Source organism: Lineus longissimus, chromosome 4 (genome assembly GCF_910592395.1).
Source record: "Lineus longissimus chromosome 4, tnLinLong1.2, whole genome shotgun sequence".
Lineage (NCBI taxonomy): Eukaryota > Metazoa > Nemertea > Pilidiophora > Heteronemertea > Lineidae > Lineus > Lineus longissimus.
Genome location: NC_088311.1, coordinates 45,101 through 60,235, shown reverse-complemented (window position 1 = coordinate 60,235; position 15,135 = coordinate 45,101). Strand labels below are relative to the sequence as shown.

At 43.5% G+C, this 15,135-nt stretch overlaps 2 protein-coding genes across 13 annotated transcripts in view; one reads left to right on the top strand and one right to left on the bottom strand.

The window, feature by feature from the left end:
- The window catches only part of LOC135485924 (cAMP-dependent protein kinase catalytic subunit beta), a 50,058-nt gene that overhangs the window by 10,679 nt on the left and 24,244 nt on the right, over positions 1-15,135 (top strand). For 6 of the 10 annotated variants that reach the window (XM_064768317.1, XM_064768316.1, XM_064768315.1 and 3 more), the window contains exons 3-5: positions 13,246-13,307; positions 13,525-13,653; positions 14,331-14,429. In XM_064768317.1, coding sequence (XP_064624387.1) covers positions 13,246-13,307; positions 13,525-13,653; positions 14,331-14,429 — 290 coding nt within the window. Of the gene's footprint in view, positions 1-11,229; positions 11,401-13,245; positions 13,308-13,524; positions 13,654-14,330; positions 14,430-15,135 lie in introns of those variants that run through there. The other 4 variants (XM_064768320.1, XM_064768321.1, XM_064768318.1 and 1 more) reach the window with 2 other exon arrangements.
- On the bottom strand, positions 1,786-6,756 carry LOC135487250 (uncharacterized). Of its 3 annotated transcripts, none has more exons than XM_064770774.1 (4): positions 6,103-6,756; positions 5,704-5,850; positions 5,004-5,312; positions 1,786-4,320 (listed from the first exon to the last, which is right to left on the bottom strand). In XM_064770774.1, the coding sequence occupies exons 1-4, from the start codon at positions 6,340-6,342 to the stop codon at positions 4,180-4,182; spliced, it is 837 nt and encodes a 278-aa protein (XP_064626844.1). In that variant the 5' UTR covers positions 6,343-6,756; the 3' UTR covers positions 1,786-4,179. The 3 variants fall into 3 exon arrangements, with proteins under 3 accessions (XP_064626844.1, XP_064626845.1, XP_064626843.1); XM_064770775.1 differs by having other exon boundaries at positions 5,130-5,312; XM_064770773.1 differs by lacking the exon at positions 1,786-4,320 and having other exon boundaries at positions 4,367-5,312.

Sequence of the window (15,135 nt, the reverse complement as noted above, 5' to 3'; positions counted from 1 at the left end):
CGCCGGTCACCTGGAAATTAAACACATGGTCACGTGGTCGAAGTCGGCAGGTTCGATCTCTGTCATAGAATATGGCCAACACAAAGGCCAAGCTTACATCATGGCGTGTTTTGTGACCCTAGTCGAGTCTATAGTGTCCCATAATACACGGGTAAGGCAAAGGGAGCAGGCCTGTTATTCTTGTATATTAAGTACAGAAGGCTCTCCGATGATACATTGGAGAGGAAATCTTTTGAGGAATAATGTCTTCGCCGTTATCGGCACTCTGACTTCCAGATAGCCCCCGTAGCCAAGTTTCCTTCGTTTATACCTCGAGTGGCGGTAATCTCACTACAACTCACGCATGGATCAGGCCATGGGTTCATTCAACACTGTAAACGACAAAACGGCGATACCACTTCGCTAATAACTCTGTAAATCTCCATAAAGCAGAGTAAAGGGGCCACAAATATTTGTCGAATACAACAAACGAAAGAACGCCGTGTATAATACTCTGTATAGCTTTATGGCCTGATCGGATCATAAGTAATGCCTCCAAGTCAAAAGGTTTTATCGAATCGGGTAGGACCGGGTTTTCTTCATCAAATAATCTGCAACATAGGCTACAGCTCTGTTTCAATCGTATTCAATGTTTGCTCTCCTGTAATGATCCAGTGACGTGTAGATAGACAATAGAGTGGTTTCACGTGACGTCATCACCTGCCATGCTGGAGCGTGTCTTCCCATTTCGCCCCTTCCCACTTCGCCCCTAAATTATTCCCAATTCGCTCCGTTTCCATTTTGCCCCTTTCCCACATCGCCCCTTCCCATTAAGCCCCTTTTTTCCATTAGGCCACATAAGAGATTATACTTGTTTTATTTGGTGGTGGGTCTTAATTTTCTTGTAATTCCAGACACCCTTCTTACAAGGACTTCTCAAAGGAGCTAAACTTTACATGTAACCTATAAAGAGGGGAACTGCAGCGGATTATAAGTTGAAATGTATCAAGATACTGTGTTAAGGCAACAGGTTCAATACGATTCAATTCGTATTAACATGATCACACTCAATGCGAATTCAAATGCGACTTCAATCGGTTTCACCAGTTGCGCCGCCTATTAGGCCTATGCATGTACGCAGGTGACGTCATCGGTTGATACGCATTATTCGGGGAGTATGGTAGGCCTCTGTGAAAACTTGATCAATCCGCGGCCCAGTAGCTTTTGTGCTGGAGCCCCAAACATACATGCCTGTGACATGGTCTAAATGAGTAGGGGCGAAATGGGAATAAGGGCCGAAACAGGAAAGGAGCGGAATTATACCTATTCCAAGTGGTGCGCCATCACATGCATGTTATGCTGATAAGATTGGGGGATGTTGCGAATCGCAACTTGCACAACATGCAGAGAGAGCGCACTTGAGTCCCAAGCAGACAAGGGAGGGCGGGTTGGGTAAGATCACACTGTCCTTGGAATAGAATCCCTCATCTGGAGCACAGTTTGTTCCTCTCCGACATCCGTTCGTCACATCTGTCCCTGTCGTGTTCCAAACAATAATGACATTTCCGCTCAGCTCACGTGCACATGACGTCACCCCACTTTGGAAATATACCTATTCCAAGTGGTGCGCCATCACATGCATGTTATGCTGATAAGATTGGGGGATGTTGCGAATCTCCACCCACACAGACTGACTACGCTAACCCCTGCCCAGCAGGTATGCGTGTTTTATACAGAGTTTTATCCCAAACTCATCCCCAAACTCATACATATAAACAAAGCATAGAAAAACAGGAAACAAGTAAATCAACTATATTTTGGCTTTATTACGAAATAGGTTTTAACACAAAATAGAATTACAACTGCTCTATATATATATGTACTGGACTGCCTGGGAAGACTGCATGCAATTACTGCTCCAGAGACCGTATTAATCTTGACTGTGGGTAGCCTGTATAACTGCATGACACCGGATACCCAGGCCTGTACTCGAGAAATTACAAACGTGGTAAGGCATTTGGTAGACTTCTCTCATTGACAAAATCCTGTTCAGCCTGAGAAACAATATTTAGATTGTGCATAAGCCTGGCATTCAAACGGGTCTGGTTAGAGCAATCTGCCCTGGTATAATGCTTAGCTGATGCCTCTGAAGCCCAGCCAATATGTTGCATCACGGCGCCTAGGTCCCTCCCATCACCTGTGGCTGCGTGAAGAGATATTGCGCAACCTCCTCTGAAGCTGTGAGGGGTTTCCCCCTCGTCAATACCAAGGGAGCGCAAGTAGAATTTAAGTCTAGCGTATATCGCTTCGTATGAGAGTGGCTTGTTTAACACTTGGCCTTTCCACACTGGACGGAACAGGAAACCACACCCAAGATTGATACCAATGGACTTTGCCACAGAAAAATACCTTTCTATAGCCTCCACTAGGCATAAAGATTTGTCCTGACACCTTAGAACCGAGAAAACCTTGGGCCTATCAATTCTGGCTGTTTTACCCCAGGTGTGCCTGATAAGGAAGCCCTCATGGTTTGGGAGTTCCTTCAGTTCTTGACAGAGCATCAGTCCAAGATCGTGGGACCGGTCGCCCCCAAAAAATAAAAGCTTGAATAGGGCCTGGTCTCTAGCAAAGATAAATGATTCGGAAGATTCCGATTCTGATTCCAAGTGACGCTCTTAGTAGAGCGCCAACAACCTTAGCTTCGATATGAAAATGGGTTTGGCCTGTTTGGAGGTCACATGAGCCTTGCTCTGTTCCACTTTGACTTGTTTCTGATAAATGGATATATCCTCGGAGATAGCCGGGTTACCAAGGATCTGACCCCAGGGGCGGCATCTACCCAAAGCTATGAAGATGGATTTCATCTGGGAGATTTTACTTACAACTGTGTTATAAGCCAAACGTAGAGGGCATGCGCAAAGAGGTTTCAGGTCCGTCATAAATTCACAGTCAACGTGATGAACCGGAGTTTTACCCTGGGAATCACATGCCGCCAGGAAAATGTTGATCCCTGTTCAAAGTTATCGATGCAGCCCCAGAAGAGAATTTCTTCCCTAAGATCGCCCTCAAATTTTGATGGGGGACCCTGACTTCAAAGCCTTTGAAATGCTGGCAGCCATGATCCGGATGTATAGCCTTGCGACTGGGATACACAACTTAAAAGACATACATTTGCCCATGAATTTTTCCATAGTTTTGACATGCACAGCTTCCGACTCTAAAATGGTTTCCCGTAAGATCTTGAAATTCTCCCGTTTAGCCTCTGGGATGCTAAACTGTCTCAAATCAGAGTGAATACAAAGGCCAAGGTGGATCATTGCTAAGACAGGGAACCAGAGGGACTTATTCTGTTCTATGAAGAAACCCAAGAGGTCAAGGATGGCTGCATTGAAATAAATGGACCATCCGGTCTGATTCAATTTAGATGCAATGATGGATTTCAACGGGCCAAGGAATCTATCGTCGAGGTACTGAGTTGTAATCATTCCACGGAGACGCAGGAATGACGGAACCTGCATCCCAATGGTCTGGTAGATGTATGGCGATTCCGACCAGCCAAATGGCAGAACCGTGTACCTAGGTACCATCCAGCAAACTGTACCCCAAATTAGGTTCGCGAAGCTGGAGATAAGCGAACTCCTTAGTAGGCTGATTTTTCGTCAGACGACGCCATAAAATCCCCTTGATCCAGTAGGGAAGGAAGGAGAGAGAGACCCTCAAGAGAGAACGGAATGTGACGCATCCATAAGTTCAAAAACTGCTCATTATGGCAGAGCCTCTTTTTCCTTTTGCCATCAACCATCAGGAGAGGCATCACAAGATGAGGGGGGTCTACTTCTCCAACCTTTCCTACTAGCTCAAGCGAACCATTACGCAAACCTTCCTCTAGATGACTCACGATATCCTCTTTGTGTTGGGCACAATTTGGCGCGTTATGAAAGACCATTGCCGGGGGAAGCTTTGAGTCATAGAATTCCCCTTTGAAGTAACCCTTAAAAGGTTGAAAGAAATCCACTATTTCAACTTCGTTGAAAATCCACTTTTCCACCAACTTAGAATCTTTATCATTAACCTGATCGAGCAGTATGGACCAGTTTTGCTTTTCTGTGTGTAGCTGCCCCGCTACGAACGAATTAGGGTCTCTTAGGGAGAGTGAGTCAAGACAGTCTTGCCAGTTTTTACCTTTGACATCCCAAACTTTTAGTAACAGCACAGTGGGCGAAGAGAGAGAGAGGGCACCGAACCCCGACACTCGGTCCGCCTTGGTGACCTACGTTCGGAAGTAGCTTTTAGAGGATCGAATCCGGTGTTGAGTTCCCATCTGTCGGGTTGGAACCTCGACTGAAATTCAGAACCAGGAAAGGTCACCAAAGCGAGTGCCAGGGTCCGACCTCTCTCTCCCGCTCACCGGGGTTCAGTGTGACCCCATAGAACAGGAAAAAGAAATCCAACCGAAACACTACCTTAAAGTTTACTGAAAATTTTCCCAACTGAGGCACAGTGGTATCAAGACATTAGGCACTATATAGTTTTACTTGAAGTGATGACGTTTGAAGTCAACAACCAGAGGCGCTTACTACAAAATTTGTTTCAACATTACTTCTTCTTTTGACAGAATTGAAACCAATTATTTATGCTCAGATTTGACTTTCGATTGGAGATTTAGGGGGCAAGAGGCCAGAAAATGCTCAGATGACCTACAGAGGTAACACAGCCTAGAGAATCCCCTGCCCCTGCCCCTGCCACGACCTCTAAAGGATGAACCACCATTATTTTGAAGCAACAAAGGTATAAGTTGCATAAGAACGTCACTGCTTTCTTTTGGCTTGTCCTTACTATTCTTGGGATCGTTATCCTTATCAATATCTTTGTCTTGAGGCTTCTCCTTGGCATCTTTCTGGCCCTTTTTTAACAGACTTCTTCCAGGCGTCAACTGCAGATTGGGCTTTCTTAGCACCCTCAGTACCCAAAAGCCGTGTTACAAGCCCATGTAAGTTACCAGATTTATCGTTCTCCCTACTGACCTTCAGAGCCATCTTGTACAGCTCCTTGTCAGTATGATCAGAGGCTACAGCCGTGTCATAAAGGCTTTCGAGGGAGGCTAGGAGGACGCCATTTGGGGTTGTGGTCCGCAAAGCCAAGGTTCTCACCTGAGAGAGGGCTGTTTGGACTGATGTGCCTTCTTGCGTCTGTCTTATGCGCTTGACCTCCCCTTCTAGGAGTTTTAGACGTACTGCTGGATCCTCATTATCAGCGTGAGGGGCCGGGACATTGTTATTGTCAGCTCCCTGCTCCACGTTAGGGGGTGCCCCTGCAGCGGCTTCTGGGGCTTTCTAAAGGAACGAGAGAAAGATCAGTTACTAATGATGTTTTGTATTGACATTACATTATAAGTAGGAATCCTGCTCGGGGCCCTGCCCGACATGTCCTTCATAGATTGGGAGAATAATATATCCCCAGGAAAAGGTGTTTTACCACGGCATATATTACCATAAATCTGCCTTTTTTTTTTTTTTTTTTTTTCTTCCCCGCTGCTTGGAGCTGACCTCATTATGCCTTAGTGAACGTGACAGCAAATTTATACTCCCCGGGGAAAGAGTGCATGAAGATTCGGTTGGGACATCATTGGAATAACGAGCAAATTTGCAGTTATAGGGAATCCCCTCTCAACTATGCAAAATATAACCCGAAAATCAAACGTCCAAGCAGGAAAACGTTGCTTACCCTCTTCTGGCCTTTCTCCTTAGCCTGACATGCCTGAAGGGTTTGGCCCGCAGGGGCTCCTGTCAAGTTTGCCTGTAGCACTGCATGGTGGACTGTTAGGCTTCGGTTGCAAATGCTGTCATCCATCTGTGCCATGCCCAGGACCGCCTGCAAATCAATTTACTGAATCGTTTAAATTTTAAGAAACATAGAATCAGAAGTCCGGCTAGATACCCCGTGGAGGTATATTCTACATGGTAGTCTAGAGACACATTATATGCTATGCTGGAGACCTACTCATAAACTTTTATTCTAGTAAAAGTCGCGCTTTAAAGGCCGTGGGCAGAATACCTACAGGTGGGGGGATGACCCATGCCCGAGCTGTCCTCCACTTACTAGAAACCGGCAAGCACAACTTACCGTAATGTCATACCCAGTAAGCTTTTTGAATTCACTGCCCAGGTCGTCGAAAGAATACGATGTAAGAGGGTATCTTCTTGACAGACTGGCGAAATTCTCTGGATCCACCTCGTCCGGATGAACTAAGCGCGCGGCGACCGGGAACATGTCTCTGCCACGTAGGGAGTGTCCCTCCTTCAACCATACCGCCGGTGTAGAGGGGTGGGCCGAAGCAGTACGATCCGAGCCTGAGGACTGCATCTCGCGGAATGAACCCCCGAGTGAAAATGAGCTATGAATGTGAGGGCCTCCAAGTTGTATAAATTACCTCGTGTTCGGGTCACGTGATACATTCATGTAATTTCGGACAAGCATCGGAACCATTTAGTGCTGGCGGGTATTGTCTGGCCCTGGGCCTTTGTCATTTTGGCTGATCAATTCTATTAAGCTTTTCACACCTGACATGCCTGAGGCAAGCTTGATTACAACATGGTTACACGATGAATTGTTGGCACATGCCGACTGAATAAAAGTACTCTGTCCATTACTGGTCATTTGAACAATCGATAACGATCTACCCGAAGGATTAATTGGGCGCTTATTCAATCTCCACTAGTGGAACAATGTAACGCATAGCAAGGCCATCGTCTGGATTTTGCAAGCCCAAGCGTTGTCCCCCCGTACTACCATGGACCTACATGGTACTCCTCACAGGAAGAAAAACCGCGTAAATGCTGCTCGAGATAACCCTGGCACACTGCCAATGGTGAATTCAACCATGGACCTATATATTATAGGTCCATGATTCAACATACGATATATAGACTTCTCTAAGAGTCCGATCGAGTCTCACACTCAAAGTCTATCCTTCGCCGTAGTAACTGACATAAAACGTTGTCTTAAATGAATCTGTCACGAACAGCCTAATAAACCACACAGAAAAGTCTCTCCTACGACTAAGTCAGCTGCTGCCGCAAGATTACCAACTAAATTCCCAGTCATATATCAAGGGATAAGCTCGAGCACAAAGTCAGGTCTCACACAGTTTATAATCTTCAGAAGCAGAAAACTGCCCTAAGATTACCCAGAGCACATAGCAGGATCTCACAGCCTATCTTTAGAAGCAGAAACACTGCCCTAAGATTACTGTCTAGCTTCCTTCCCCAGACACATAGCAGGGGGACGACCTAGAGCACATAGCAAGGTCTCACAGCCTATCTACAGAAGCAGGAACTGCCCTAAGATTACTGTCTAGTTTCCTTCCCCAGACACATAGCAGGGGAATGACCCAGAGCACGTAGCAAGGTCTAAGCCTACGGTCTATCTCGAAAACAAAATGTCTTGAGATTACCGTCGTCTAAATGCGGGTAAAACCACGGAATCGGTATATACTCACCCAAAGGTATAGGCCTACTACCCCAACGCCATGTAGGAACTGTGAAACTGATGTACGATTGGAGAACCGATCGTGACCTGTACGGGCGGTGTTCCAAACAATAATGACATTTCCGCTCAGCTCACGTGCACATGACGTCACCCCACTTTGGAAAGGGAACAAACCATGGCGCAAGAGCACAAATGACCCAGACACGGCACGGCTGACCATGAAAGCACTCAATATGTAACACATCTGGCTATGCTTGATAAATGTACACATAATGCCAGTGGATGATACACACAACTAAGTGGCAATGTCGTACGATCATATCCTCTATTAGTTATATGAAGTAGCAAATGGCTACTAGTTGCTGTATTGCCCTGGGGATAATAACCACCGATTCGAAAGGAGAATTGGGGTTCTTGGTTTGACACCAGTTCGCCCATCGTCACTAAAGTATACCGTCAGATATGCAGTATTTGTCGAACACTAGCTAGCTCAAACGGGTAAGAACGTTAATGGTAACGTTAATGGTTACGTTAATGGTAACGTTAATGGTAACGTTAATGGTAACGTTAATGGTACGGTTGCACCGAAATCACGGAAGCGACCATTTCAACATACTCTTACTTTCATGCTCACGCTTTCGAGAACTTGGATTTAGATAATCCTAAGCCCCAAGTGGGACAATATACAAGGTAAACTTCCGCAAGTGAGTGCAGTCCTGCTATTTACTCTCTTTAATGAATATGGATACATATTTCTACAAGGCCTTACATCGGATTAAAACTCACAGTCTGTCACGTTTCTCAGTGTTTTACTGCAAGTGGGGTAAAATCACTAGAGCATGCCCCCATCAGGTCACATGTTCAATCCAGCCTTTCCTTATCTACAATTATCCGTATTTGAAACTCCTTAATACAATTTGACAAAGACAATTACACTTCTCTTACCATATCATCATATCATCAGAACCATTCAATAAATATATCATCATGATTGGCCGGACATGTTCGAACTATTGGTTGAAGTGCAGAGACATTTTCTGTTGGCTCTTGTAGTAATGTTTTATATCATCAGGCCCGTATCCTATATAAAACGGGACCCCCGCCTGAATACTTTGATAATAAGCTTTTACTAGTAACATCATGTTGCATTCTTTTTGAACGATACGACAAGAACATACACACAAACGTGTTTATGAACTATGGTGTGTTTCAGTCACGTATGGCCAGGCAGTTCATTCTCCCGATACAATCAATACAATCCAAGTTGTTTACCACTGATAACATTACCCATCTTTTATATTCAACATTAGCCTGGTTCGAATATCCAATATAAATCAATAATGAACGAAAAAAACAGTTAGTTTTGATAGTGAGTGCAGACGATGTTTGAAAATAAACACTCAGTATTCTTGAGCAAATGGTCCTCCGGGTATCCTTGCCTTCCTGATAGACATTAAGACCAAACCATAATTGGCATCTATACGTTTGGAACCGCAACGATACACACTGACTGAGGCTAAAAGCTCGCCCTGAACTCTGAAATTAACAGCTCGATAATCATATTATATTGATCGAGAAGACATCAATATTTGATATCACGGTATTTAAACCGATGTTCCCAGTGATCTTTTCTACAAATATTCGAATAATATCGGAAACCAAAGCCTATACTCCACGTAATAGGTTCATAGAACCAATCGGTTGTCCGAAAGACACCCATACGGCTATAGAAGTTAATGAAATTAGCTATACATGCTCTAATCATGACCAAGCTGCTGATCTCTGCCACCTGCTAAAGCGGGCAAACGTCCTGATAAGCTTGACAGGAGCGTTAGCATTGACAGGAGTCATCAATAGTTCTTGATAGAAAAAACAAACGGCCGTCAACTGCTCGTCTGTTGAAAATTACTCATAAACCATGAATGTCTTTGAAATCGTGGTGGATGTGCTGCATACTGCCCGGGATACTGCCGCTCTCTCTTGGTGACTGTCCATGCTGCATGTTGCGATCGACGGGCCATACGTCCAGCTTGAACATTAAGCTAGTGTTTGCCTAAATCTGTCAAAAGGTGAATTTTGAATAAATGACAACACCCTATAATTATTGTTGAACACACTCTCTTTATGACATTATGATGACATGAACGACACACGTTGTCTTTCTCCCAATTTTAAATCATAATGTGTTGTGTTCTGTGGATCACTGGCTCCATTCTCAGTCGAGTCATACTGAAAACAAATCCATCATAGGATTATATTGGAAAAGACTCGATATAATATCGATCAGTAGATCAATAGCCAATCGATCAGATTATTGGTTACCTGTCTTAATCTCACTGCGACTGCTGTGTCTCCTAGCCTTTGTTGCTTGTATGGACAATCGCATGGGGACGAATTCCAGGGGTGAATGTGTCAAATTCAAATTCAATCACACATTTTTGGGCGATGTCATCGCAAATATACTTTAAACTCAGCTAGGAGCCGTCACAATCCCAAAGACAGAACTACATTGCATCTCATGCTATATAATGTCACTGTCATTGCCAGCCGCGACCCCTTATGGTATTCATGATGACTTTATGATGTAACAATACTTTCATAACTCTCCCTTTTTGTTCATGCTTGTGTATAATTCTGGTCGACTTGTGTTTGTCCCAGAGACAACCAATCGGAGTCGGACTTCGTAATTTCATCTGAGATCCAATATCGCCATCTGAACGTGAGTGGTGGAACTAAAACCAGTGGCTGTCTCATGAAGACAGCGGGGCCGGGACGCGGGACGAACCTTCCACACAGGCATACTGCTCGCCAAGTCTGACAGGCGATACAGCTTGGCAGCTTGGCTTTACACCTCAACCGAACTGAGCACTAAGGTGGGCTCAACAAAGCCAGTGCATCTGCCTGTTACTCAGGCCCGGTATCTTGCCCACTCGGGGCCAATCAATCCGTCTGATGCTGTTCAACTGGGAGTGATAAGAAGGGGAGTAGACAAAGCAATTAATTCAAATTACATATGTACATGTTAACCTGGGGTGTCGACGTGACCTTTTTTGACACAAGTCACAATAAAATGTTAGATATGTACACTCAGTGTCACACTAAGTTAGGCCGGACTGATTCATCGAGGCGTTTTGAGTTAGATTCAAATTATACGGTCAACCCGGGCTGTGCACACGGCTTTTTTATAGAGACGGGCAACAGAGTAAATAATGCCTCCTCACTGTAAACTCTGCCAGGGTCCATGACCACATCTGTCACACCATGTCTCAGAGCAGCCTACATGGGTATAATAATGGTACCAACAATGACACTGATTGATCGAGACCCATTGCATTGCCTGGGTTGATTATTTACCTACCGGGTATCAGTAATAATTAATCTCTAATTATCCACTGACCCGGGTCCACTGAGTACTGCTCGTTGTTAATTGAGCCGTGGGCGCTCAAAACAACAGTGGCTCTTGGTCGAGTTTACAGTGGCGTCCCAAATGACGTTTTCGATCTCGCCGCCTGGACGAGCACCATTACCATCGCCAGCGTGTGATTTGGCTATAATGAATGTAATGATACACAAAACATAGTGCAGTAATTTATATAGGTCGCACATTTAACCCTGCTATATGAATACTTCTAACCAAGAAAAGGTTGACAGCTTGTAGATATTACATTCAGACACAATCCCAAAAGGAACCAGTAAGGACAAATCAATGATTTTGACAAGATAATTTTTCTAAAAGGAGTGCACTACGTGCGCACGGATTTATGATTATGGAAATCTAGTCTGTAGATGAAAGTGGTGTCCGGCTGATTTTTGTTTAGAAATCACAGCAAATTGCATTTAAATTAGGATAGTTGTTTGGTAGAGGATAGCGTCTTCCAACAGAGAAAGTCATGGGGAATGCCGCTAGTGCCAAGAAAGGGGATGCGGAAAATGGTAAGACCACAAGTTTTGATGATTAAAATATGTGGTCTGTCAAAATTTTGTAAGCCATGTTTGTGTACATTTTGTACGATGATGTAGTGCATCCGTGTGTGGAAATGGTGTATGCCTACATCATTCATGGGTCAAGTTCATCGTGGCCTGACCTCGGACATCATCATGTGTGATGCAGATGTCCGAGATGTTGTTGATATGGAGGTGCGGTTTACTGTTGGTTGCATGGCCTCCTCGCAGTGATTCCAGTGAAATGGCTGTGCGTCTCCGCTGGCTGTGGCTAGGACTGAGACTGTGGTGGTGGTAGAGATGGATCAGCTCTGCCGAAGTCACTGTCAGCAGGGTCTGTCGTTGTCTGGCCATTGAGATGGGGAAATGTCAAATGGGCAGTGCAATTCACTTGATCTGTTTGTCTAATCTATAGTCTAGACCGTATGCAAAAATAAATTCCTGCCATTTTGAAAGGGCCTTTGGCTTTAGCGTTATACTTTTCACAGCCTACAGGCAGCATAAGTTAACCAAGTATAATGATTTAAATCAAATCATCACCAAAAGCATTCAAAATATCTTGAATTGGAAGACATGGACAACTTCAAGTAAATTGCTTGAATAAGCTTGTATATTTTTACTTTTATGCCATGGTATACATGCTATGCCTGTGAAAAGGGCCTTTTCAAAATGGCCATAATATACTTTCGCAGGTTGTCTATTTAGTATTCAGTGTCATAGACTGCCAGCTACACATCTCTGCACAGCAAGTTGTATGGAAGTGTGCCTCTGGTTCAGATGTGATCTTGTAAAAGAAGTTCTGTTTTCCAATGAAAGCATGTACCCATGTGATTTTCACCATCAATGAATGTTTGATTATTCTCACTATCTTGTAAGAGGATAACAAACTGATCAATGTGGAAAGGTTGGTTTGTAAATGTCACCTCTGTGTAGCCAAGCAAGCACATCAAGAGTTGAGGCAGCAAGGTAACAATGCCCAGTTTATTGAATACATTTTCCTTTCCCAGGACATGCAAGCTCGGCAAACTGGAAGGCCTGATAAGTTGCATGGCAATTTGGGGCTGAATTGATTCTCCAGGGTGATCCTGGTTATCTCGTCATCAAAGAATCTAATTCCCCAGAAACTGATAGTTTTCATATTTACAATCTGGTGTAAGCCTTGTCCCATGTGTTAACCCTGATCATGATCAGCTAATTATCAATGCTTATTGATTTGCAGCAGTTGGTAATGAGTCAGGTTTGCCAATACCATCGCTCAGACAACCGCAACAAAGTCGTCATTCACCTTGTCGTGTTGATCATAAAAGCCATGAGTGAAAGGATGTTAATCTTGATAGCATGCTGCTCCTGTACATGCATGGTGATGGCGAGTGTCTGAGCCGGAGTTGTACAAGCTCCATATGTTGCCATGGAAACCATTGAACTCCATGGTGGTGTTTTGTAATCGGCAAGATGACTGTGTGGAAATCACTTCCATTTCATATCACACCATTTTAACTCTTTCTGGCTGATGAGTGACCTAGACTTTTGAGCTTACCAGAAGTCTGGGAAGGCAGGACAATGCAAAGTTAGCTGCAAAAAGGGAAGTGTGTGGTCACCCTTTTGAATGTCGAAAAAAAAGCAGGGTGCAGCATTCTTCTGCAATGGCCCAGCAGCCCAGCGTTATCAAGTTCCAATGTTACAATCCATTGGCAACAGCCCCGACTCATAACCAAAGGCAAGATCTGTGTTCAGGTCCATTTAGCCCCGGCACATACTTTTCCAGTATACATGACGTAGCACTTGAAATAATCTCATCACCAGTTGCTCATTATTCGTCTATTTGATATTTTCCAGTCAAACAGTTCCTAGCAGAAGCCAAAGAAGATTTTGACCAAAAATGGGATCGGCCAGCACAGGTAAAGACAAGCTTCAGTACAACACTTGTCATCATCAGTCAAGGAACAGAAGTATTTTGAGACATACATGTAGCCACATCAGAATTGAAATGTTGTGCCATGAAAGACAATCTCTGTGTCCAATTATAACAGACCGCATACTAATTACTACACAAGGATTGTTCCGCACTCCAACAGATCTAAATGTTGAAAGTCACCATTTCTTACTGTATTTCAGAACACAGCCAGCCTGGATGACTTTGACAGACTAAAGACACTGGGGACTGGGTCATTTGGGCGTGTAATGTTAGTCAAGCATAAAGGTGTCAAGAAATACTTCGCCATGAAAATCCTAGACAAACAAAAAGTAAGTCATCTTGGAGCACATATGCTCAAAGTTTGTCTGTGAACACTTCTTTGCTTGTGTTTCCAAAACAACTTTTACTTCAAAAAGTGAACTAAGGTTGTCTAAGCCAGTCAAGTTTTTAAAAGTGGGCCAGGTTTTCCCGCAGTTGAAATGTAATGCTGGTCCACATTTATGGAATAAGACCACATGTATAAATATCCTCAACATGTGTGAGATTCTACATAACACAACCAAGTTGTGGACTCTGATTAAGAATGTATGTTCCTAATATTTGGCATTTAGTGTCTAGGTATTAGTTCTCGGTTTATAATGTCTGATCAGCCTTTAGATCCATTGAATAATGTGTTTACCCTTGGCGCATGGATTGTTCAAGTTGTATGTGTACCCACATTGCAAATGTATTACTTGGAAATGTGTAAGATTGTACTATGTTCATGTTGCCAGTGAAGTCAAAAATGGCCTTGTGAAGTCCTTGCTTTTATTGCATATTGATCTGAAGTTCAATGGGACTCCTGAAATATAGCTTCTATTCAGAAGATACCAGACGTGTGTCCGCTCATTTCATGGAAGGCAAAACCCTTCACACATGGAAGAGGCTTACACGCATACATCAAAGCCAGAGTCCCATGAAAAAATGCTTCATTATTTGACAAGTGCCTTCTCGTTTGTTATTTCAGGTTGTAAAGTTAAAACAGGTTGAACACACTTTAAATGAAAAGAGGATTTTACAAGCTGTCAATTTCCCTTTTCTTGTCCAACTAGAGTATCACTTCAAGGTAAGTTCAATTGTTTGACTTGGTACCTTTCCCTCGTGCTGGTGCAGATAGTGGCAAACTGAACAACTGACAAGATCCACAACATGGTTACTTCATTAGCAAGTTAGTTTGCATGTAAATCAATCTATGATGTCTTATGACTATGCAAACAAAGATTAGAATTATAGAAAGCTGATTGAAAGACTGTTTTTGCCACTTGTGTTCTTTGTGGTTAGGCGTGTTTTTTGTATTGACCACTTAGGCCTTAGATTATTGACTTGAGAAGTCTATAGTTGGACATAAGAAGACACCAACTATAGTCCCTCTGGACTGTTCGCCATGTTTTGGAAATGTGAGGGCCTTTTTGTAACCAGTCATTAGTGATTGGACTTCAAATAACCTATAAAAACATGTTAGGCATGTTGTGTTTTCCCATGGGGTTAGATTATGATGTACCTGGGCACTTGGTGGTCATTCTCCTTCAAGTTTAATTAGGTTAGGATTGGATCTGTCAGTTTGGCACTCTAAACAAAGCCTAACCTTCTACTTCTAGTCTGTACACCTGAAACTGCAGACATCAGTAATCATTTGCCAACTCCATCAATATAGATCTTGATGGCTTTCAAAGAGGCTGTAGCCATACCAAGCTCCTGGTCTCTTTATATGAACGAGGCAATAAAAAATAATAATGTGCAAGCAATTGCTGTTTACAGGTAAAGTTAGGAAG

Excerpts from the sequence above, each read along its gene's own strand:
- LOC135487250 (XM_064770773.1), bottom strand. The coding sequence starts at position 6,342 with ATGCAGTCCTCAGGCTCGGATCGTACTGCTTCGGCCCACCCCTCTACA. Across the intron at positions 5,851-6,102 it reads TTACTGGGTATGACATTACG|GCGGTCCTGGGCATGGCACA; the intron begins GTAAGTTGTGCT and ends ATTGATTTGCAG. Across the intron at positions 5,313-5,703 it reads AGGAGAAAGGCCAGAAGAGG|AAAGCCCCAGAAGCCGCTGC; the intron begins GTAAGCAACGTT and ends TCGTTCCTTTAG.